The sequence below is a fragment of the Bombus flavifrons genome, chromosome 2 (assembly GCF_040668555.2).
Source record: "Bombus flavifrons isolate JBK064 chromosome 2, iyBomFlav1_principal, whole genome shotgun sequence".
NCBI classification, from domain to species: Eukaryota; Metazoa; Arthropoda; class Insecta; order Hymenoptera; family Apidae; genus Bombus; species Bombus flavifrons.
Window position 1 is genome coordinate 20,032,197 of NC_138443.1, and position 23,510 is coordinate 20,055,706.

Below are 23,510 nucleotides of genomic sequence, written 5' to 3' on the forward strand. Positions count from 1 at the left end.
ATGAAAATGATAAATCCTATCGCTGTGTCACGCTCAAGATGCTTAAATCTGCAAAATAAACTCAAATGCAGTAACCATGCGAAAGATGCTCAACGTGATGTTCCTTGTATAAATATAATTTTACGATCAGATTGCAAAATGCATTCAAATCAATATAACCGTATACAGAAGGAAAGTACCTCGCTATTTCAACCTAATGCAGATTCAATCAAAACTAATCTCCAATCATCGAATATGCTACAATTCTATTCGTTTAACAAAAAATATAATCACACCGCCTTTCGTACAGAGAGTTGCTTTGATGTGTCGCAGTCAGTAGGAACGCACTATGAAAGAAAGTACGATCAAGATAACGATGGTTTAATCTTTAATAATATTTCACAACTTAGATACAATAATAATCCACCATTTCTATGTCATCCTGTTCGATCAAATGAAATATCGGATAATAACACGTTTCCATCGAATTCGCTTAAGACAAACTTATTTCCCCAAATTAATGGAACGAAACAACTAACACCGTTGAGCACGGATACAGTGAGAAATTTAGATGTAGATGATATTAAAGCGAATTTTAACGCGAGCAAACTTGTTGGATGTCCCGTGAAATTTTCTAAAAGATTGCCTACCAACAGTTTCCCGGTAACAAATTTGGCTAGTTGCATGAAACAAATAAACGGTAGCAATGGAGTTTCTAAAATGATAAAAACAGATTTATCATTAAATTCGGCACAAATTTCTAATGTTAAAGAAAATTCTATTAAGCTTCTAAGTCTTCCTATGAATTTCAAATCACCTTTGGAGAATTCTACAGATTTACAATTAAAATCTCCAAATATGCTACTTAATTCCGAATTTATGAAATTGGGAAGTTTAGTTACACCTACAACTGATAGACCGTGCACAGAACTTTTTTATGCGAGTTCCCCTACAGCGTCTGACGTTACCAGAAATTTCATGAAAAATAACGAGATTGAAAGCACTATCTGCATTAATGAAACGATCAGTACATGCAAGGACAAGTGCGAAGAACACAAGCCAAAAGCAAATTGTCAAAAAGATAAATTTGATAGAAGTACATCGGTAACTGAAAAATTTGCAAAATTTTCAATCCCGGAAACTATAGATATCTGTACAAATGTAAATTGTAATGAAATTAACTGTTCCATGTTGAATGCAAAACGAGACGAATACGAAGACAGATTTTCAAATATTAGAAATATAAATGATTACGAATGTGTGGATAAATGTACAAGTACAATTGACAATGCTTTGGACATACTGCAAAATATGCTGAAGAGCGTTAAAAGGTTCAGAGATAAAGATATGAAAAAATGTAATGATCAAAATTATCAGTTGAAAGAAGTAAAATGTAAAAATATGGATTGCATCTACAAGAACGAAGGAAATAAGTTTCTTTTAGCAAAAATAAATTCAGCAGAAATAATGAGACCAAAGTGCATGAAGATGTTACAGGAAATAAAAAAACATGCCGATACATTAGAGGAAGAATTAACCACAGCGAACAAAAGTATAAGAACTAAGAAAAAGAGAAACGAAAAATTAGTTGCAGAAAAATCTAATGTTAAACAACACAGTGATATGATTACACAGAATCCTGAAAAGAAAAATATTTATATACAGGAACCATGTTCACACGATGATATAAAATATTTTCAAAGTCCGCTATTAAGACTAGAAACTAATTTTAGTTCACAACATGTTAAAGGACCAGATGTGATCCTTTCACGAATCCATAAAAAAGGCACCCATAAGAAAGATCACAATAAAAATGATAACAGTTATAAAAGAAATAATATTAAATCGTTGATATATCCTGGCGATAACTATTCAACAAATGTGAAAAATGCCCATGTTCAATGTGCAAGATCCGTGTCTTTCCGCATTTTTGATTCGTCAAATTTTAGGCCAATTGCTACGTCCACGCCTAGAAATATCGATGCACCAAAGAACAAGGAAACTCTTTGTTACATATCAACTTGTACCCAAACAACTCCCGTATCCGAAGAAAGTTTGCAAATAAAGCAAGTCAAGAAAACTACATCGACTGAATTAAATGATTATTCGGTAGCACAAGAAAACAAGACGATCAATTCAGTAAATGTAAATAAAGGAATATCCTCATGTTGTGATGAAAAAGCAATTATAATGTTATTTTTAACGAAAAACTTGAGTAGTAAATGTTTGAAGACTAAATATAAAAGATCAGAGTTCTTAAATTTTAGGTCAAAATGTTTGACCGGTACATGTGTTATATGCGGTAAGAAGAAATTGATTAAATATGGTTTGTCCAGGCGAAAGAAGCGAATACCCGCAGCATTTAAATTAATGTCCGTAACATATAAAAGTGAAGCTGTTCGCTCTAATGGAAATCATTGCGGCTATGAAAAGTGCTCAGTGAATAACTGCAAAATATCAGATTTATTAAATACTGTATACACGCAATCCTCCAATTTACAGATCACAACTGCCACCTCAGTTCCTTGTATCTCGGTTGGCAACACGAATAGCATGAAAAATTTTGATGAAGAAAGAATAGCAAGAAATGACGGCTGCATATTAAGTTAACAATTAATAAGAAATAAAATTGATAATAGAGTGCAGTTATCTATTGAAATAAATGTAAATCATAATACACCAATTGTAAGATCTTAATTTATAACCTAGTTCTAATAATAACAAACAAAGCTTAGTTATTTGCAAACAAAGCCTAAGTTGCTTGCAATTTTCTATTTTTGTAGGGTGATATCGATTGTATGTAGTAATATAGAGAATAAAAATGTTTTTATATTATGATATCTAACAGGAATGAGATCTGAGGATAATATTTTTCACTGTAACTTTTAAGATTATCGTAAAATTTTAAGTTGGCAAGTTAGTGTTGTAAAATTTTTAGTTGACAATAAGACTGCATTATCATTACTATTTAACAGAAATTGTTATTATATTGTACGTATGACTGATATATCATAGAGAAAGCTTATTGTATTTGTCTATATAATTTACTTCCGCAATTAATAAAGTAAAAATGTGATTGTAAAATAATAAAATGTACGGTATTGTTTATTGTCAATACCAAATTTTATGAATTTCTTTTCCTTAGCACTTAAGATATTGTTTAGCACTTGAGAATGATATTTGTCGAAGTATCCTAGGGAACCTAAACCGTTAGCTATATATCATTTTTACATAATAAATTTTGCAGATATATCAAACTTCAGGAAGATGCAAATTTTTGGATCGCAAAATGTCAAAATAAAGAATATAACCAGTATACAAAGTAATTACTGTCTGTATTTAACTCATTTTCCAGAATATATGTATATGTGCAGATGGAAATGTAGCAAAGCGAAAGCAAAATATTTTGTTAGTTCAACTAAGGATAACCTTCGTTATTAAAGATTTTTAATCAGGTACGCTGAGACTTGCTTCCGTGAGAAGTATATAATGCAGTCAGAGAATAAATATTCAAATAGCTCGTACGTTTAATTTCAACGATTTTTTCCTTTTGTATTTAGTAATTTATTATATCATTCTTTTATTCCTTTACACATATTGTTATGATCTCGATGATCGTACGAAACGGTGAACATGTAAACTAGGTAATTACAAATAATAAAAATAAAAAGCCTCTCATAAGATTTCTCTTCTAAACGTTCAGCTATTCAATTTGATTTATGTATGTATATATATATATATATAATATATATAATATAATATAATATATATATTACATATATAATTATATGTATTTTATATATATATATATATATAATATGTATAATCTATATATAAAATACATAACAGAGGCTCGCACAATGTATTCATCGTTTTACAATTCACGATATTTAAATTATCAGTTTCTTTCTTCGTTACAATCGGTGCCAGCCAGTTTTCTCTTCTCAGCGTCCGCTGTATATCGATTCGGTAATTACAAAAATTTCTCTTATGTACCTTGCAACTCCCTACGTCTTGTCATAATCCTACTATAATACAAAAATTCTTCTTCACTTCGCTTCGCCAGACATTTAATCTTACACCTTTAAGAAAAATTTACACAGAACTCGCAACATCATGAATGAAATACAGGTATTATGTACAAATATTTATAATTATACATATATACTTTATTTTTTGTGGACGTTATTCGAATACGATCGTCCAATAACTTTTTTATTCGCGGATCCCGCCTAAATAGCTGGGTAACTCGATGAATTGTAAATGCAAACCTATTCGCACGATCTTCATTGTCGCGTCTGCTAACGTAAAAAAAAAATAATATATATATATATATATATTTTTTTTTTTTCGTTTACTTTCTTCTTTTCAACGTTTGAGAAACGAAACAGACATCTTTTTTTTCTCATTTAAGTTACAACACATCCCAACGAATATAACTAACTTTTCCAAATAGAAAAATTTAATCGCTTTTACTCTCTCGATCTCGCAAAACAACTAAAATAACCATTTCATGGTACACTTACTTCCGTTACCTCATCTTTTTTATACAGCTTATGATACAAAGAAGTCGATAATATTTCATTAAAATTTTGGACAAGAACAAAAATGCTTTGTTAGTCACGCGCCACGAGAAACACTCGCCCCTAAAGTAATCGTTTGAAAATTCATAGATGCATCGTATCAGAATTTCAAATGAAAGTATCGTACCATTGAAACTTTTGTCACTTTTATTTAAAACAATAAATTCTTATTTAAAAAGAAAGGAAAAATAAATAAATATATAGAACAGAGTATTTGCTCCGAAACTTTTGATTTCCGAACGACGTTCAATTTATAATGTTCATTGGAATTAAAATAAAATTGTTACATATGATCGTTCTATTTGTCCATTTGTCATTATTGTAAAGTACTTAAGATCTTTAAATTCTTTAATTATTGGCAAACTGCCTTGATTGGAAAGTGCTTTTTTAGTTTCTTCACACCCAGCCATTCTTTCTTTAGTGCTGAAAATTTGAAAAACACTGGCTTTAAGAACATTTAGGCCTTTCTAAGTTCCAAGTATAAATATACTTACATCTGTATCGATAATATACGGACAAGTCGGAAGCAATAATTGATCTTGACTTGATCGAATCGAAGTGTGTGCAGCATTTTATGGATGCTTCTCGTCATTTCTCAGAATTCCATGACTCACACAAACCGGGCCATGTTAATATGCGTAGATGAGAATAATAATACGATCGAGGAAATAATTCAACACGACACGCTCAGTTTGCCCGAAAAAGTAGAAAAGTTTCTTACTAAGAGTATCTTTTTTTACGATTTCAAGTTGGATACAGAGGTCGAACAAGTGGCTAAAAGTCCCCGAGCTAAAACCGATTTAAAGCAGAAGAAGTTCTTAGAGTTTTTAATACACGATGGACTTGCGGTCGGAGTACGCCGTCATCGTCAAGCTATGTGCGATGCCTTACCAACGTTATATCTTGACAGAATAAGATTACTCGATAATAAAATAAAAGAGAGACGATAATATAGCCATGTAATTGCAATATGCAATTATATAAGCAAAATCATAAATTCCTAACAAATACATTTCATAAAAAGGTTTTCTTTACATTCTATGTTTTGTTGTGGTTGACTTATGAAAAACATACAATAATATTAATAATAATTAATAATAATAATAATAATATAATATAATAATATAATATTCATTGTAATTAACTATAACGTCCATAAAGTATTTTCTTCGCCCTTCATTTTTTGTACACGATTACTAAAAACATTTCTTCCGCTTCTTGTTGAGAAAATAAATATTAATATTAAATTTGAAATATTATCTCGTTTTTTGTTTGCTTTTTTTTTTCTTTTATCACTGATCCGTAATCACTTCAACTACTGTCTTTCATTCGTGTTAACTAGTTACAGTACATTATTATAGTCTAAATCGGCAAATCGACTTGCTTAGTAAGTTTATAGGCCTCTTTAATAATTCTGGAACATTGCCGTATCCTCTTCTCTACTAGTATATCCTCTTCGTCATTTACATCTTCCCTTTTTCCATACACCACACAAGCACACCTTTCTTTTGCAATAAATTGCAAACTTTTAGCATCTTTTCTACCATATTTCTGTTGTCTCACTTTACACTAAAATTCAAAATAAACGAGTTGATCGCTGCTCGCAACGAGAAAGAGCTTTCTTTTAGAGGCCTGGTTCGAGAGGTCACCTATGGTTACTGCTGCTTTGATCGTTCATATCGTACAAAACTTGTGCGATTGTTCTCGATGATTCGACATTACTTAATGCGACACCTGCCAAATGTGGTTCGTACGCTCTAAGATGCCTGAAAATCAAAATATCAGCAATAGTTGTAAAATGTGTAAAATGTGTAATATATCCTTAGTATAATCACTTGTTCACTTGTTGTTACAAAAAGATCTCGTAGAAATGGGATAAAATTACTTAATTAAAATGAAACAAATTATCTAATTTTTTAATCGAGTTAAACCGACAAGATGTTGGAAGCAAAGTTTACCTTCTGCCATGTGTTGAATATATGACTAGGTTTCTGAGAATGAGAGCTGCTGTCAAGCGAATACTTTTGGTCACTGGACCTTCGTTGTCATCCTGTTGAAAAATCACAAAACAATTAAGAATTTACTTTATTCTAAATTATATGTTAAAGTAAGAAGATCATCTAGCCACACTTTTAAGTAACACTAAAACAAATATAATATATCAGAGTATAGCTATTATTTCATGATGTTTGAATCAATTAGTTGCAACAGCTTCGAACATTAGTAAAATACAATTATGAAAACAAGGTGGAAACATTGATTTACGATATGATGTCGCATGTGAATAGATTGGACAATTTCAACGAATATCAAATTACTCTTTTATGTGAACAGAAGATACCCTGACATCATGAGTCATAAAATATATATACAATTTCTGATGCTAATAAGTAATTTAATGTGAAAACAAAAAAATTAATTGTAGCATGCTTTAAAAGAGTTTCGAAAATCGCTAATAACACAAACAAAGTGATTTCATTTAAAATTACTACAAATACGTATATACAATTGATATTGATAAATTGACCACCAGACAAATATTTTTTTTACTTTTTTTTTACTTTTTTTTTTTTTTGGTGCCAAAGATATAAGCAAATGTACATATTCGTAAAAAAAAAAAATATATATATATATATATAAAGTTTTTACGTATCTTTGTAAACGCAACTGTTAATTAGTAGTCCAACATACATAGAAAATTTTTTTTCATTAAAAATCGATAAAGAAACAAATCTTCGTATTTTGATATAGATACAATCGTTAATTTTTTAATCGCGATTAATACAAAAGGTGGTTGCCCTGTATTAAAAGCGCGACAAATATTCTACGTTATGCTTCTTAAAGTATTATATACCAGCACCCTTCATCATCATGAATACACTTCAACTGCGTGAACACATAAATTATACAGCGACGCCAGCTACGAAATGAAACTAAAATGAAATCCATGCTAATAGAACATACGTACGTATACAACGAAAAATGTGAAATTAAAAATTAAAAGAACACAACGTATGTTACGAAAAACAAAAGAGATGTAGCGCAAAAAAAAAAAAAATAGGCGGCAGGAACAGCGCACAAGGGCTGTGGCTGTGAATCGTGAATCCTTTCTTTTTTTTTTTCTTTTTTTTTTTCAATTTCTGAACACGTTTTTACCTGTTCTGGTGGAGGATTTTGCCCAGGTCTGGGGGAAGAAGAGCTTGAAGTGGCTGCAGCGGGCTTGGTCGGCCTTTGCTGCTTTGCCGAGAGAATAAGAAATTTCATTACATTAACAAAACTCAATAGACTCTATGAACCGTGGGACTATAAAGGATTCTCCGAAATATTGACACAGTTTATATCATTAAACGCGTTATCTTTGACATTAATATATCGTGCTATCTCGCGTAATAATTTTAGTGCATTTGTTACCCCATGATTAAGAAGTGTTTTGTGCTTCTTTCTTTTTACCGAAATTATCACTAACTTACAGCTATTTGCATTATCGTAGTTCATTGTAACTTGTGTAACTTTATATGTGATCTTACTAACCATTAACTCCTTTGGATTTACAAATTCCAATGCGTGCCGTTTAATAGCATGGAATGCTGCATTCGGTGCATACCCAGGATGATGAGGAGCTGACGGTGTCGACGTGGAAACTTCGGTTTTGCCTGTTACCGTCAACTGTTTCCTTCTTATCGACATTGTCTGTAAAATTGTCAGATATATAGCTTTTATAGCTTTAGTTAGGTTCTCTTAAGACTTTTTTCTTTTTTTTTTTTTTTTTTTTTTTTAAGATGATATCAATACATACCTCCGCGTTACAATGCCTATCGTATAAATGTGTCATTAACGAAAATCTACGTCTTTTTAAGGCATCGCAACTCGCCCAAAGACATAATATTTCCTCTCCACCAGTTGGACAATGTGCCTCACACACATGAAGATAAACTTCGTGTGGTGTTTTAAATTGCCTGTAAATAAAGAAATGTATGTATTAGATAATATTAAATGACGCATCTAATTCAATCTTTACTAAGCTTATAAAAACAAGAACTGGTATTTTTCCCTTTGTTTTAAAATGTAGGACATTTGTCGTAAATTCTTAAAGTTCACTCTTAAATTGCCGAGAAATAGTCAATTACCTTAAACAACCCCGCCATTCGCACAAATAAGCATTAGGATCGATTTTGATGGTGATGGTCTTTTCTGGTTGATTCTGGCTCGTAGACGGCTTGGATTCCGGTTCTGTGGAGGTTGAGGAACTGACAGTCTTCATTACTTTAGCAGGTTGTTTCGCCGGCAATCCATGCGTTGCAGCTGCTTGATGAGGCGTGGTAGGTCTGGTAGGGGGTGGAGTAGAAGCCGGTGTTGGTGTCACCACTCTCGATGGTACACTAGTTGACACTGGTGTTTGTTGGGCCATTGCAGGAATCGTGACAGTCACTGTGTTGGGATTTGTTTGTGCCACGGAACTGTTCACTATTATAGAAGTTTGTGGAATTGTGCCTGACGTTGGAACCAAAGGCGGGGGTATATTACCGAGTGCCGGACTTTGCAAGATAGGACGTGAAACTTGTGTAACAACAACCTGTTGTCCCTGAGGTGTGACGGCCACCATTTTTTGTTGGGTTGGCTGCGCAGCTGCTTGAGATTGCAAAATAATTATCGTTTTTGCACCAGTTCCTTGCTGCTGTGTCGTCTGAGCTACTAACACAGTCTGCGCTTGACCCTGAACCAATGTCGTTTGTGGTTGAGCTAGGACGTAATTTTGACCAGGCACGCCGCCAGAAACGACGTACTGTAATTGACCTCCTGCTCCTTGTTGCAATAAAACTTGCGGTTGCGGTTGGGCCTGCCTTCCTTTCACTGGACCAGTTGGTATAATAACTTGATTATTTGGTTGAATCGTTTGTTGTACTACTATCTGCCTAGGTGCTGTAACGATAAGTTGTTGCGGCTGTAATTGTGGCTGCTGTTGTTGTTGTTGTTGTTGTTGCACTTGTGGTTGCGGGTGTTGCGATTGTGGTGGTGGCTGTTGCGGTTGCTGCTGTGGTTGCTGTTGCGACGGCTGCTGCTGTTGAGGTGGTTGTTGATTAATTTGATTGACGAATATGTGAGGTTCCTCTTTTATCGTGATAGGCTCCTCTTTCATCGTGTTGACAGGTTCCTCCTTTATAGTGATAGGTTCTTTTATAGTAATAGGTTCTTCCTTAACACTTACATTAACGTTCTCGTCAAGATCCGTTTCGTCTTCTATACAATCCGCGGCCAGAGCAGCATAAAGATTCGCGGCTGTAGAAGACACGGTTACTTTCTCGTTATCTTTGTCATCGTCCTGTTCTTCAGACTTTATACTCGAGACAGTAGATTCGGCGGTAGTCGAATCAACAGCAAGATCCGGCGACATCGTACCATTGGAATATTTTACTTTCTTTACATCTACTTCGTCTAATTCGCTGGCAGATCGTTTTATCCCTCTGGGTGCTTCGATTAAAGTATCCTCAGAGACCTCCGTTTCTTCTACTTCAGATTTTATTTTAATGTCAGTAGGAGATTCTTTTAGCACTTTCTTAATGTGATTTTCTACTAAGTCCATTCCCTTGTCATTGATTGAATTTTTCCCTAACACGCCGTTTAAAATCGGCTCCTTGTCAACTTTCCTTTCTAACAAATCTGCAAGCATCATACTTTGCAGAGGTTTTTCTTTAGTCGTTACACTAGACGAATCTTTCGATGATCCATCTTCCTGCGCGTCGATGTCCATATTACTTGGTGCACCGTTTAACAGAATTCCCTCGAAACTCGTCAAAGAATTGTCCTCCTCTATACCGACACCAGAACAATCCCTACTACCACCGATACCACTACTGGATGCCAAAGAATTGTTGGTCGAGTCTGAATCTTCGGCGATCGATGTACAAGTCGAACGTTGGATCGCTTTGTTTGCTGTAGTTACGGTTATAGTTGGAGGCCGACATACTTTAATGGTTGACGATATGTGATTTTCGGTTGAGTTCAAAACCACCGTGGAAGAAGTTGTCGATGTTACGATTTGGTTGACATTCTCATTATCATTTACTTCAGTCTGCGATATAAAATCAAACGAGTATAACTAACTAAATTTTAAAAATTATAAAATTATAAAACGTCTGCATGGTTTGCCATAAAATTCATGTTGTACCTTGTCACAATTATTAGTGATAATAAATTTGGCCCCGTTGAGCCTTTGTATCTTCTTGGCAGGAATGGGTGTGATAGCTGGCTTTTGCTTCGAGTTGACAGGAGTCTTTGGGAGTATTGTGGTTACGCTAGTTGTAGTTGTAGGTGGTTGCGATATATTGGTTAACTGTTGTTGCAGTAGCCTTTGTTGTTGTTGACGTTGTGCAACCTATATAAATAATACAAATCAGAGTTGCGAGAGTAACTTTTCGTATCTTTCCTCAAGAAATATTAATTCTTGTATTTCTTTTTTTTTTTTATTATTATATAGAAGAAAATAACTCCAATTTCGAAAACCATGCTTTTGTTAGTAATATATACAATACGCTATTATTTTCACTCTGAACTTAAAAAAAAAAGAAAAAAAAACAAAAAAAAAAAGGAAAAAAAAATAATCGTTGTTAAATATTACTTGGAAATTTCAATTGAACGATGAAGACAAATGTAAAATTCGTCTCTTGAAATAAAAGAAAATAGCATAACAAAAACATAATATTGGTAACTACTCCAAAACGTTGGAAAACTCATTGAAATCAAATTTGTTAAGACATACATTCACTAAGTACGTTTCCAAGTGCGATCTTATCCTGTAAAATGGTTTCTCTATAATACAAACGAATAAACATTATTTGAAATTCAAATTTAATTATCCTACGCACATATCTGTCATAGCATTCTACTTAACGTAGTAATTCAATCACACGTCATGCTTCGTCTCGTATCTTTTCCTTTTGTATAGAAAATATATCTCTTTAACCATCCTACAATCTATGGTTGCACTTCAATGTACTAAGATCCTTTTAAAACTCAGTGTCCTATAAATATAAAAAAATACTACAGTTTTCATTGTTAATGTACAACAATGATACCTGGTTGCTGGTTATTAGCTGGTTGGCACTGATGCTGGATGCGATGCTAGCAGTAGTGTTTGTTACACAGGCAGTAGGGGTAGTCACACAAGTCGCAGCAGTACTGGGCATGCAGTCGCTGCTGACCGTTACCTTAGTAGCCAGAAGGCTTTTTATTATGGAACTGGACGTAGTACCACTTCGATTATCTTCCTTTGCAACTACCTGGACCGTTTGACACTGTTGCTGTACCTGCTGGACTTGTGGTTGAGGCTGTGTTTGGGAACCACTTGACAGCAACGCTTGACTCAGGTGAGGATGCGACACCGACACCTAATCAACAACGACGGTAATGTAATTACAAGAACGTTGCGACATATCGTAACATCATTATATTACGGAAATATCGATTCGTTTAGCTTTAAATGGAATCTACAGAGGCCGCGAGAGTTACATACTTAAACAGTAATACTTTAGTTGGCGTTATTTGGAAAGTATTACACTGCAAGATAGTTTATATATTAGATATATCGTATAGTACGCGAATGATTCAGCTATGTGCCGCGAACAATTTTCAACGCCGACGATAGTGAATCTCATAAAATCTGTTAGCAGCATTTTGTTTCTTATTAAGCATGAGATGAATTGACGTAACATAAATTGATTTAATCAAATACAAAATGTATACTTGTTACAGAAGAATATCATCACATAACAGGAATATTGTATTACATTATGATAGAAATATCATACAAGTTGCATAAAGATTATTCCAATCAAAGAATGCGTATTTGTGAAATAATAATACGTCGATCATGCAAAGATAAAACTTTTTAGCCAACATCGCATCTGTAACTATTACTGGTAAAAGTGTAAAACAGACAGAATTGTGAGCTTTAATCGGATTTGAGCAGAAATTATTATTTGTAAATAGCATTTATAATAAACGGTATATAGTAGCGCTATAATAGCAATTTGCGCTTAAATTAATATTTATATACTATATTTATATATTTAATAAGCTTCGTTCTGTTATACACATCAGCTAACAGTTAGACCCTACTTATTCGAAGCAAAGAATGGTTATACATTTTTATACATTTCATATAAATATGTTAGACATTAAAACGCTTCTTTACTAAGGCAAGAAAGTTTTCGGAAAAGTGAGTGGATCGATGATCCGGATTTTACACTGTTCACATGTGTACTTATCTGCATGCACATATATCGACGGATTCGACACGGGATTCGAAACATGCAAAATGTAAGTTTGTTAAGGGAAGCCCATATTATAACAGCATAGTGTGAGACCATAACCAAAATAAGAACCAAGGTCATGAGTGGTAGAGAGAATGGTAGAAAGCTTAGGACTTGGACCCACCTGACTTTTAGAATCAACCTTGGTGACTGGATTTTGGGATTGAGTTGCAGTGTTCGAGATACTGGATGGTGGTTTCGGTGGAGCAGACAATTGGGCTTTTAGGATAGGTGACGCTGGGGCAGGGGTTCTCGGAGGCCCAGATGCAGGATTGTCTAGGGCCGTGCTATCAGGAGCAGGACTTATACTCTTGATTGTACGCTGTTGTACGGGAAGCACCTTTACTGGCGTTGTGTTGACTGCTGGAATTGGAGCTGTGTTAGTCCCAACCGCAGTTTGGCTCGGATAAGTTACTTGGGGAGGTGTGGCCCGTACTCGGATTCCTTCGTAATACTGAGTACCGCTTGTTTCACCTTTCAACGGATTTGGTCCGACGCTTCCACCAAATACAGATCTATAGGGAAACAGTTTCGTATCGATAAATTGATTTTCGTGCGATACAGCTCGAGCGAATGTTATTTCGTTGGGGAAAATCAGAGATTACCTAACACATCTTGGAAAGTGAAGTGGAGCGATAACGCCTCTTCTACCGATCTTCGTGCAGCAACCGAGATACTTTTTGTATAGCTCTTCCTGTTCTATACGTACGCCAAGCGCAGGTTCGAAGGTAGCTCTTAACCAACTCAGAGCGAACTGCTCGTTTTCCTGTATGATTTGTTGGTGCGCGTGCTGCTGTTGAAGCGAATTACTCGTCTCCACTGCTTCTAAACATAGACATAGAAAGAAGACAATATCAATCTATCGTTGTCTGTCGTTAGGTTTTCTTCGACGATGTACTTGATTAGTTCGATATGTACTGTGTGTCGTAGATTTTGTCGCAGTGGCGGCTGGTGTCGTTGGTCGCGACGGTGCTGGACTAACAGGAGCTGGTGTCGCGGTAACTGTAACCGGTGTGGTTGGTACAGAGGAGGAGGACACCGTTGTAGCTGGGGCAGTAGCGGTAACCGGAGTGTTCTGAACAGCATTAGGCGGTGGTGCTACCGTGGACACTGTCTCGATTACCCTCATCAGAATACACGCTTTTGGACCGTAACTTTGCGCTTCTACGGTAACAAGAGCGACCAATGTGTCGATAGCTCCGCGTACGCGCGCAACACTGGTACATGGCCTTTCACCTAACGAAGTCAACGCGTACAAACATTCCAAGGTATATACCAGAAGAGCTATGTCGTTCAGGGCTAAAAACCTACGGAAAAACACAAGTTCCTATGTAGTACAAGTTGTAATATATTTACTAATAACTGTACGATATGTGTCCTTTCTATCGGTTATGAATATAATTATACGGGGAAAGTTTGTACGGTGAAAGTCGATAATTAAAATTTGCAATACGGTTAGTAAACGAAGTAAACGAGGAAGATACGTTTCTTTAGAAAGCGTTAGAATATCGTTGGAGGGAAAATGAAAAATTTACGAAATTTATCGAAATTTACGAAAGAAGATTCACCTGCATATAAGTTCATATACATTGTCTTCTAATCCAAACCTAATAATTTCTTCGTTGCTGTCTTGTTGGCTAATTTTGTTAAGCACCTCCAAGCAGGAAATAACGATAAACCTGTCTTGGGATTCAATTCCCTTTGCTACACACGACAATACAACATCGGTTATCCTTTCACCAGCTTCTTTCAAGATTATTTCATTCGCTATGTTCCCTAGTATATCGAAACCAAGTTGGTGCAAATTACTCCACCTTGCCCGCACACAGAGCAATACAAATCTCAAGAAACATCGATTTCTTCCTAATACAGCGGCGTTTTCTGGAGTGAAACTTAGATTCCGTAAGATAGATGCTATTTGTAGCACACGTTGACCATAAGGATCCTGCGTTCCGAGCGTTCGTCCGACACAAAACAAATCTCTGTCCTCCTCTTCAAACTTTATGGAGTTTTGATTTTGATCTTTCAGAATTTCATCTTGATGCGAGCCAGTTGGATCCAGTCTTGAACAGTCTGGTATCACCTGCAGCGATACATATTTTCCGATTACGAAACGAAAACGAATCTCGTAAGATGGCGCGATAAAACGTGTGCAGTAACACCGTGGTTGGTACAGTTTGCTCGTTAGTTAAACTCCAAGGAAACGAATCAGTGGAACGTGAAAAAGTTAAAGGAGACGCGCGGACGTAATATCGAATTCCATCTTACCCCGTCGACTTCCATCGACGTGGAAGCCTCGTCGTTTTCCGTCGACGCCGCGTTTCTGTTCTGCTTCTCTCTCTCCAAGATTTTCCGTCTGGAGAAGGTCTGCGGACTGGCGGTTGGTTTCTTCATAAACGTCCTCTCGTTCGTAAGATCTATCACGTCCTGCGAGTCGAGAACGTCCGACCAGAACGAGTTGATCGAGTAATTCCTCACGCGAGAATAGACCTCGATGAAGAGCTGCCGTGTGCCGGGCGAGTCGAAGATACCGGCGTGCGCCAGCAGTATGTTGACGAGACGGGGATACTTGTCGAGACGCAGGATGTGCTTGCCTTCGTTCGACAGCAACGTGCACACGTTGATGGCGAAGTCTTGTTCGTTGGGAAGAGGCGAGAGAAGCGATAGTGCGAGTTTATCGTAGTTGGATGGCTTGTAGAGGTCCGACGAAAGGCCATTGTAATCACGAAGAGATTCTAAAAAAAAGACAAAGATACAAAATTAATTTATTCTTACTACTCGGCGATAAAGAAGTCTCGTCTCGTCTCGTTCATCGTTGCTACGGTAATCGATGTTTTGCGAAACGTTGCGAACCATCTCGAGTGATTTTTCTTTCCGTTAATAATACGCAGCTACGTGAAATACGATGGCAAACGAATCTAAATCTCTTCCGATCTCTTCTTATCGAGCCGTTAACTCGTTTCGTTACTTCTCGGAATATCGTTAACAACGTCCAACCGCTAAATCCAAAGTATCAGTTTAATAGACAGACGTGTGAAACTAGCAAAAATACATCGATCGCTTAACCTTTTCAAAGTTAGAGAAATTTTCGCCGCGTAACGTAACGATATGCAAATTTAACTGGTGTTCTCACGAACCTCGGCAAACTTTGTCTACTAAAAGTAATAAATCGAAGTGGTTGTCGCGCGCTTGTTACGCATTTTTAAATGCCAGTTTAATAGACAAAGGTAGAGTAGTCGCCTACTTCGCTTTTCCCTGCTCGCTGTCGGAGAATAGCCCAGTTGAGCGGAGAATTTGGTATAGTTGTTATTCCAGTGGCTGGTTTTCTAAAGCGAACTTTTTCACTCTACCATTTATCGTATTTATTAGAAATTTGACATGTATCGAAGCGCGTCTCTTTCGAACGGTGTATCGATGTTTGAACGCTGTTGCGAACGGTTTCTTTTGTAAATGAAGGAAGACTGAAAGATCCGCTTGCTACTAGCCGAGCGGCGACGACGCCTCGTGCAACTGGTGTGATCGACAAATCACGAATGTAAGTAGGTTGTACACGGTCAGGGCCAGATTTCTACGAAGCAACGAAAATATCTGGATCGGACGCGCCATTTTTCACCCAACCTCAATCCTCCCATTAATCGACACGGCCGTTTCAAGAATTTTCTCCGTACTTCCAGTTTACTCGTACGTATACGCGGTATGGTTGTACGGAATAATTGGAGGAAAAAAGAAAAAAGAAAAGAAGAAGATTAACATTTGATCGAAGAGAAGCAAACTGTGCGAAACCAGAGAATTATATCGGCTAAAATAGTGCAGCTCGTTTCTGATCTTTTAAATCGAAAATTATCGACAGACAAAGCGAACCATTATACTCTTAGCGATAAATCGGATTACGTAGATTTCAACGAGATGTACGGCGATTCGCATAAATTGTAAGGCGAAATTAAGATGGATGTTCTTTCATTCCGAGATATTTATATCTTCGTTCGCTACAGGGTACAATAGTACAACTAAAATTAACTACTTCTGCCGGCTGTCCGGTAGAGTGGGCGTTCGACTATGTATAAAAAGCGTGTAGTACTTGGTATCAATATCGATAAATATCAAACTATATAAACACGCGCTCCGTCCTACTAGTTTTATCGTTTTCAAGAAAGAAAAATGAAAGGAAGAATACGAGTTTCAAGGGAAGAAAGATAATTCGCGTGAATTAGAATTGCACGTGTTTCACACGATGCTAGAGCTTGATCCGGCAGCAAATCGTCCTTTCTTTCTAACGGCGTAGGCACGAGGTTCGAACAGACTGGAACTTGCAATATTATCGCAAATCGCGGTAATCTTTTGCAGCCGCAAAACCGCGATCAATATCGCGCGTCCCGGGAGAAATGCTACTTTTGGCCGGAAACTACGGAATCCGTCGGCGGAAGCCTAGGGAGGGAGAAACGGGGCAAAACGAAAAACGCGCGCGCGGTAAGGACGAGAAAAAGGATCGCTAATAAAATTCTGCCCGTCCAGATTCTTTCGTATTCGTATTTCTGGTCGAACCAGGCGATAAAAGATACGATTTATCTCGTAACGCGGCTCGCTTTACGTTTAAGCTTTCCTTCCCGCTTCTTCTAGAAAAGCAGCCAAAGTTTTTGCTTTTTTCTTACCAGGTAAATTCGAAGATCGCTCGTGATCCAAACAAACGAAGCTATTAGATCTAGAACGTTCCGTCGTATTGACCATAAAATGGATGTTCCTCGAGCGTTACAGCAACATACAAGTACACGCGTATATGCCGCAAATTTAGTTTAAATTTAGTACGTACATGGTAAAACCAGACAACACAGAAAGTATTGAAGAATGCCGGAAGAATGGATAGAGACGAACACGAAGGGACGAAAGGGATCTATCTTTCGCGATATCTTTTTATCGGTTACGTTTGATTAACGATGTTATCCCTCGCCGGAACGAGCGAAACGTTCATTGAGATATTAGGCTTAATATTTGCATCCAACGATCGTCGATATCGCCTAAAGAATCGTCGTTCGATACGCGACACAAGTAGTACGCGTCGTAAATTACCTAATTTTTTTATTACCGTAAATTACGTAAATATTAACGATTATCGATATTACGCGACAACGGAATCGACGTAATCTTTTCTTTGATATCGATCCGTTTGTTAGCAAGTTGCGAGAAAAATTCATCGAAAAAGGTTACGCAATGGGGATTATGGGTGGTCGGTTCGAGAAAAATAAGCAAAATCGTGGTAAGAATAATTCTTGGCAATAATCGAGGACACTTTCGAAAACGACACGAAAAGGCCATTCTTGGCAGGAGTAACGAGTTGTCTTTGATCAGCCAAGTAAAGATTCGCTTCCAGGCCTATGAGTTGTCGCAGAACTTTCCTCGCGCTACATCTTACGTCCTAATTTTATCGTTTCATCGTTCCAGATACGCAAGATCCCATTATACTCGTTCCACTGGCAATTACAATTTTCAATCGCAACACCTAAACTAACGGCGATCGACGCAGCAACTTGACAACGCTCGACTTGTTATTTCTTATCGCGCTTCCTTCGAATTTCATCGTCCGCTCAAACGCAATCGTTAAAGTCTAATTTCTATAAGTTTTACCGTTTCACCGTCGACGTACTGCCGCGAAGTAAAGTCGAAATGACGTTTAATTCGCGCGTTTGCGCGCCTGCACGATCCGCGGAATCGCGTTTAATAACTGCAATTGCTGCTCGTGCAATGCCTATCAACTCCGATTACTCTACTCCTATCCTCTTCGCCGTCTTGCCTTTAAAATGTGACGCGAAACAACAACGTTAAATTCTAATCGTCGTAATCCTCTCGATGTGCACTGGTAACTTGAAAATAACTTTGTCGCCTATCGAATGCCTTTTCATTTTCTGTTTCTTTAACTTTAAGTCTGAAAATTAATATATATATATATACACATATGTTATTAATATAGAACAATTTCTGTTAATCTCATTTTCGTCAACTCGATGTAGTCATTTCCATTTATATCCTACATTTCTATATCATCGGCGAAAAAAAGGAGAAACGATTTATCATCGCGAAAGTACATATAAAGTTCGCGTGTTAATAATCCATGCAGAATGCTTGACACGCTGCCAAATGTCGGCGGAAATTCTAAAAGGAGGCGCTCGTAAACCGTTTTAACGCGACTCTCCATGTCGATGAAAATAGTGCACAGTAAACCGACGCCGTTGAAAGTTCATTTTCTTCTTACAGTTTTACCATGAAAATTCACAGTTCAACGACGATCAAACAATACGAATACTTATCACGGTAACAGCGAGAGGCTGTATACGACACGCGTGTATACGTGCATCGACGCGATATCCACCGAGGTTATTTCTCGTTCTTCATGGCCGATAACAATGACAGGAGCACAGTGTCCTCCAGCGCTCGTCGTCTTTTCCCGCGTCCCGTCAACGCACTCGCGTGTAAATCAACGGCTTTACAGAAGACCGACCGATAAGCGATAGAAGAGTAATTTAAACTCCATCGTGCTTCTCCCGCGTAAACACTGAAAACTGCTAAGAAAAGGCGGATCGAGCTAGGTTTCAGCGTGCGCGATTATCCGTCGTACGCGATATAAACACGAGACGACAATAAACGTTCGAAAGTACAGAGAGAATATTTATATCTTATTCGTATCTTTTGTTAGAAATCGTCGATTACGCGTTAAATACTGCGCACTAAATACGAGAAACATTTCGGTCAAATATCAGAGTGGTCTCGACTACCTAGTGAACCTCTTATCCTACCAAGCACTTCGGTGATCACTAAAGTTATTTAAAGCGATAACCCTTCAACTACGCACATATATGCACATACTCGAAACGCATACGTCCAAGCATGCCAGGCTGACTCTCGGTCAGCGTGACAAGTTAATCAATCGATAATTTGATCGAGTCTCTCTGTCGTTAAATACGAAGAGAGAGATACACGACGAATCGTAGGAGGTTAAGGGCATTGTTTTACCAGCGAGTAGTGCGCAAGGTGTGTAGGGGGCGCTGCGCACGCGACGCCGCTAATTGGCCTTAAAGGACAAACGCCGCGCCGTTAACAAGCTATCGCCGCTGTGTGCGTATGCAGTGGCACAACCGGCTCCAGGGCATTCGTATATCGATGGCACGCAGTCTAGTCTAGACGTCACCAATCGCGAGAGTAGCCGGTTCACCTGGATGACGCTAGAATTCAGGCGACGTAGCAACCGAGAGAACGAGTGAAACGGAGGCAGAAAAAGACGGCGACGGAGTGGGGATAAACGCGTAGAGCTGAAAAGAGTTGGTGGGGGTTAAAATCGGGAGCTACGGAGCATCGCGCAAGCGTGCAGAATGCTGTATTACGCTGGGAGGATCGAGGACTCACGGAACACCTATCCCCGCAAACGCTTATTGATTGTGACTCTCGCATCGTGTCTCCATCTCTGTCTACGCTTCTTTATCACACGCCCGTTTCTCCTTCCCACCACGCTACTTCTCTCTTTTGTTTTTCTATCTCTCTTTCGATCTCGATATTTCTTTTGCTTTTTCCCGAATTTTCCGCCGCTTTTTCTAGCCGATCCACGTATTCCAACGTAACGAGATTCAAGTAGCCAACAGAACGTATATAACCAAACGTTTTGTATTCGATTACATCGTTGGGCTAATTCCGATTACCTAGTCAATTGCGAGCACCGGGTTTCGCAGAAAGTGAGGTTAAGCGTGCATTTTAACAAAGAAAATCTAAGAAACGCAACGAAATTTAACGCGAGCTATTATTCAACCGCCAAATATGTCATCGATATATTTCACTCTTTTACGTTATATATGATATCGATACTAGGAAGTAACCGATTATTCGTTATTAAGCATTTATCAAATCTAACAAGGGTATAAACTTGAATCAAAAAGAAAATTAGATAGTTTAGTTTACGTTCATCCGGGCATCTATTCGTATATCGACTAACGTCGATCTGTCTAATCGTTATTTTATTTCAAGTAGTTTAGTCAAAACTATCGTGGAAGATAGCCATCGAATAGGCTGAAAAATGTTATCGTTTACGATAGATACGTTTTTCATATACGTTTTCATACGTACCGCCTCGATCAACGAGCACATCTGTTTTCCGTCGAATTAACTCGACGTAGAAGAAACGGAAGCGCGAGTTGCGAGCGTCGATGAACCTAGTCAGTGGCAACGTTGAAGTTCAATTCAATGACTACGCGTAGCGAATGCTTAACGAACGGTTTAGCGCGCGCGCCACACACAAACTTCCACGCCTCGATATAATGTTACGCATGGACGCGCGCATGCAGCGCGAGCGAGCAAGATAGGACTTCGCACCGATGTATGTATGCGTGTATGCGTGTATGCGTGTATGCGTGTATGTATATACGTGTACAATGTACACGCTCCTTAAACGCGCGGCATCGATTTTGTGGGTGCACGCCCATTATTTCATCGTAAAATCACGCATCATGCTGCGTCTAGTTGATTTTACAAATGACCATACACCGTTCCAATTGCCAATAATTTTATGACGCACTGTTTTTACAAACAATTTTATAGACGATACGCAATTGCCCAACCTAAAACGCGATATCTTCAAATACCTGCTACGTAGGTATTTCCCTTACAAATTTAGAAAGAATTATTTTTTAAATATCGTAGTTGCAATAAGGTTATGAAATGTTCTTCGTCTTCCTTAAATACAAGTATTCGTACGTTTCTGAAATTTTTAAACACACGTATCGCTATTATTGTTCTTGGATTATGAGATCGGTCATATTTGTTATCTCAGCAAGAAGATTGTTTGCAAAGCGAGGCTCTGTTGAGCAAATTAATACCTTAAAACGTTATCGTAAGAAAAGGTATAACCGAGGCAAGTTTAAGAAAATGTTGGCACGTCTCTTTCAAAAATAAGACAACACCGGTAACTACGAAATAGTAATTTTTTAAATAAACCTAGAATCAATTTAGTTTTATTCGATTCGAGTTTGACGTTTCTACCTTCTACAGAAATTAAGTTATTAAAAAATCTAAGATGCGCAAGAACTGTATAAGCCACGGTTCATGAATATGTTCTATGAATAAAAATGAGAAAGAATGTTATTCAGATTTAAGTCGCAGTAAGGTTTATTGAAAAATTACAATGAAAATACTAAACATGTAAGAGAAGATAGCGCACGCTGTAAATATGTATCAATGTAAATTACATGTACGTAATTACGTACTAGCATTCCATTTGGAAAAGTGTGTTAAAAAGAATCGAATTTATTATTACACGAATTTGCTGATTTGCAGTATATTAAAAGCTGGTTCGCACACATAGAGGATATATTATTAATACGATTTATTAACGATGCCAGAATGTTTGCTCGTATAAAAATGTTTACCCCCCCCCCTCCCTCTGTTCTTAGAACATATCGGATAATGCTTGATTTAAACGATTCAAAGATTGACACGAGAATATAATCAAGAAATAAGAATATAACAATTAGTTGATACAATTAAGCCCGTTCCAGTAATCGGATAAAAATAAGCGATGTTAATTGTATGGCAACGTGCTTTAAATTACACGAGACACGCGTAAGTGAACGCTGTACGCGTTATCTGCGCAATAACGATGATAAAACATCGACGCTGAAATACCTGCCGGTCTTTTCAACGAACAAATTATCAAACGTATGTTCAGAAAATTGTAAAATAATAAGCTAGAATACCAGTTTTCTCTATAGCGAAAAACTATAGCGGTCGCGGTGGTATAAAAGTCAACGTGTTCGAGCCGATCTAAAGAGAAGTAGCGTGCGAGGAAACGTCAGGTTTGTTAGCGGTCGGGTCAATCCGGAGTTTCAGCGAATTCAGTGGAAATCGTTGAAGCGACCGAAAGTGCTAAGTTACCGAACGTTCAGCACCCAACCGTTCCCAGTGCGGCGTATCGTTCGGAAAGTAGTGGAAAGAGAGGGAAGGAAAAGGAAAGAGCAACGAAGAAACGAGAAGAGAGGAAAGTGGGGTGGCGAGCAGTTCGGTACGAAGCTGTTAGTCGATCGTACGCATGCGCAGAAAATATAGACCCGCGTTCCGACAGTCGAAGCGCGGCCACGGAGGTGTATGCGCGATTCTATGTGTGTCATGATTATTGCCCATTAAATTATCTTGCACACGTTGTGCGCGTTCTACTCTCACTCCCTGGCACACGAAGCCCCATCGACGTGTACATGTACACGTATTATACGTGTACGTGTATACATGTATATAATATACGTGTATAGGTCGTGGTGCACGTATATTTACGTATGTACGTCTGTATCGCGTAGACCGTAGACGTACGCATTCCAGCCAGACTGGCTCTCTATCTCTACATCCTCCTCTCGGCCGGCACAGCTCCGCAGAAACACGTCAATAACCCGTTGCCGCCTCTACATGTTGCATGTAGTGCGCGTTTATAGCGCGAGCGCAGATATTCTCGCAACACACTTAACCGATGCTTTTTTACGAAACACGTTTCGGAGCTTTCACCTGTTTTCATAGCTCGGCCCGGCTCGGCTCGGCTCGGCTCGGCTCGACTCAACTCGGTTCTCCGGAGCCCCTGCGCTCGCGTGTTTGCACGTCACAGACGCACTTGAGCCGCCTC

General features: G+C 37.8%; 2 protein-coding genes across 5 annotated transcripts in view; one reads left to right on the forward strand and one right to left on the reverse strand.

The window, feature by feature from the left end:
- The first annotated feature begins 138 nt into the window (after positions 1–138).
- LOC138189741 (uncharacterized) lies at positions 139–2,589 on the forward strand. The gene has a single exon (XM_069131875.1). The coding sequence runs from the start codon at positions 139–141 to the stop codon at positions 2,587–2,589; it is 2,451 nt and encodes an 816-aa protein (XP_068987976.1).
- A 1,192-nt stretch (positions 2,590–3,781) lies between these two features.
- The window catches only part of Bap170 (Brahma associated protein 170kD), a 57,311-nt gene continuing 37,582 nt past the window's right edge, over positions 3,782–23,510 (reverse strand). Inside the window, exons 5-19 of one of the 4 annotated variants that reach the window (XR_011176073.1) lie at positions 15,140–15,606; positions 14,440–14,954; positions 13,790–14,178; positions 13,477–13,696; positions 12,996–13,386; positions 11,636–11,947; positions 10,729–10,935; positions 8,690–10,632; positions 8,359–8,518; positions 8,094–8,252; positions 7,719–7,796; positions 6,521–6,612; positions 6,212–6,328; positions 5,057–6,131; positions 3,782–4,985 (exon numbers count right to left, since the gene is read on the reverse strand). Coding sequence is in view for 3 of the 4 variants with exons in the window: in XM_069131637.1 (XP_068987738.1) it covers positions 6,122–6,131; positions 6,212–6,328; positions 6,521–6,612; positions 7,719–7,796; positions 8,094–8,252; positions 8,359–8,518; positions 8,690–10,632; positions 10,729–10,935; positions 11,636–11,947; positions 12,996–13,386; positions 13,477–13,696; positions 13,790–14,178; positions 14,440–14,954; positions 15,140–15,606 (5,060 nt within the window). In the remaining variant the exon portion in view is untranslated. Of the gene's footprint in view, positions 6,132–6,211; positions 6,329–6,520; positions 6,613–7,718; positions 7,797–8,093; positions 8,253–8,358; positions 8,519–8,689; positions 10,633–10,728; positions 10,936–11,635; positions 11,948–12,995; positions 13,387–13,476; positions 13,697–13,789; positions 14,179–14,439; positions 14,955–15,139; positions 15,607–23,510 lie in introns of all 4 variants that reach the window. The other 3 variants (XM_069131637.1, XM_069131639.1, XM_069131638.1) reach the window with 3 other exon arrangements.

Bases quoted from the DNA above. Each gene is read 5' to 3' on its own strand.
- LOC138189741 (XM_069131875.1), top strand. From the start codon at position 139: ATGCATTCAAATCAATATAACCGTATACAGAAGGAAAGTACCTCGCTA.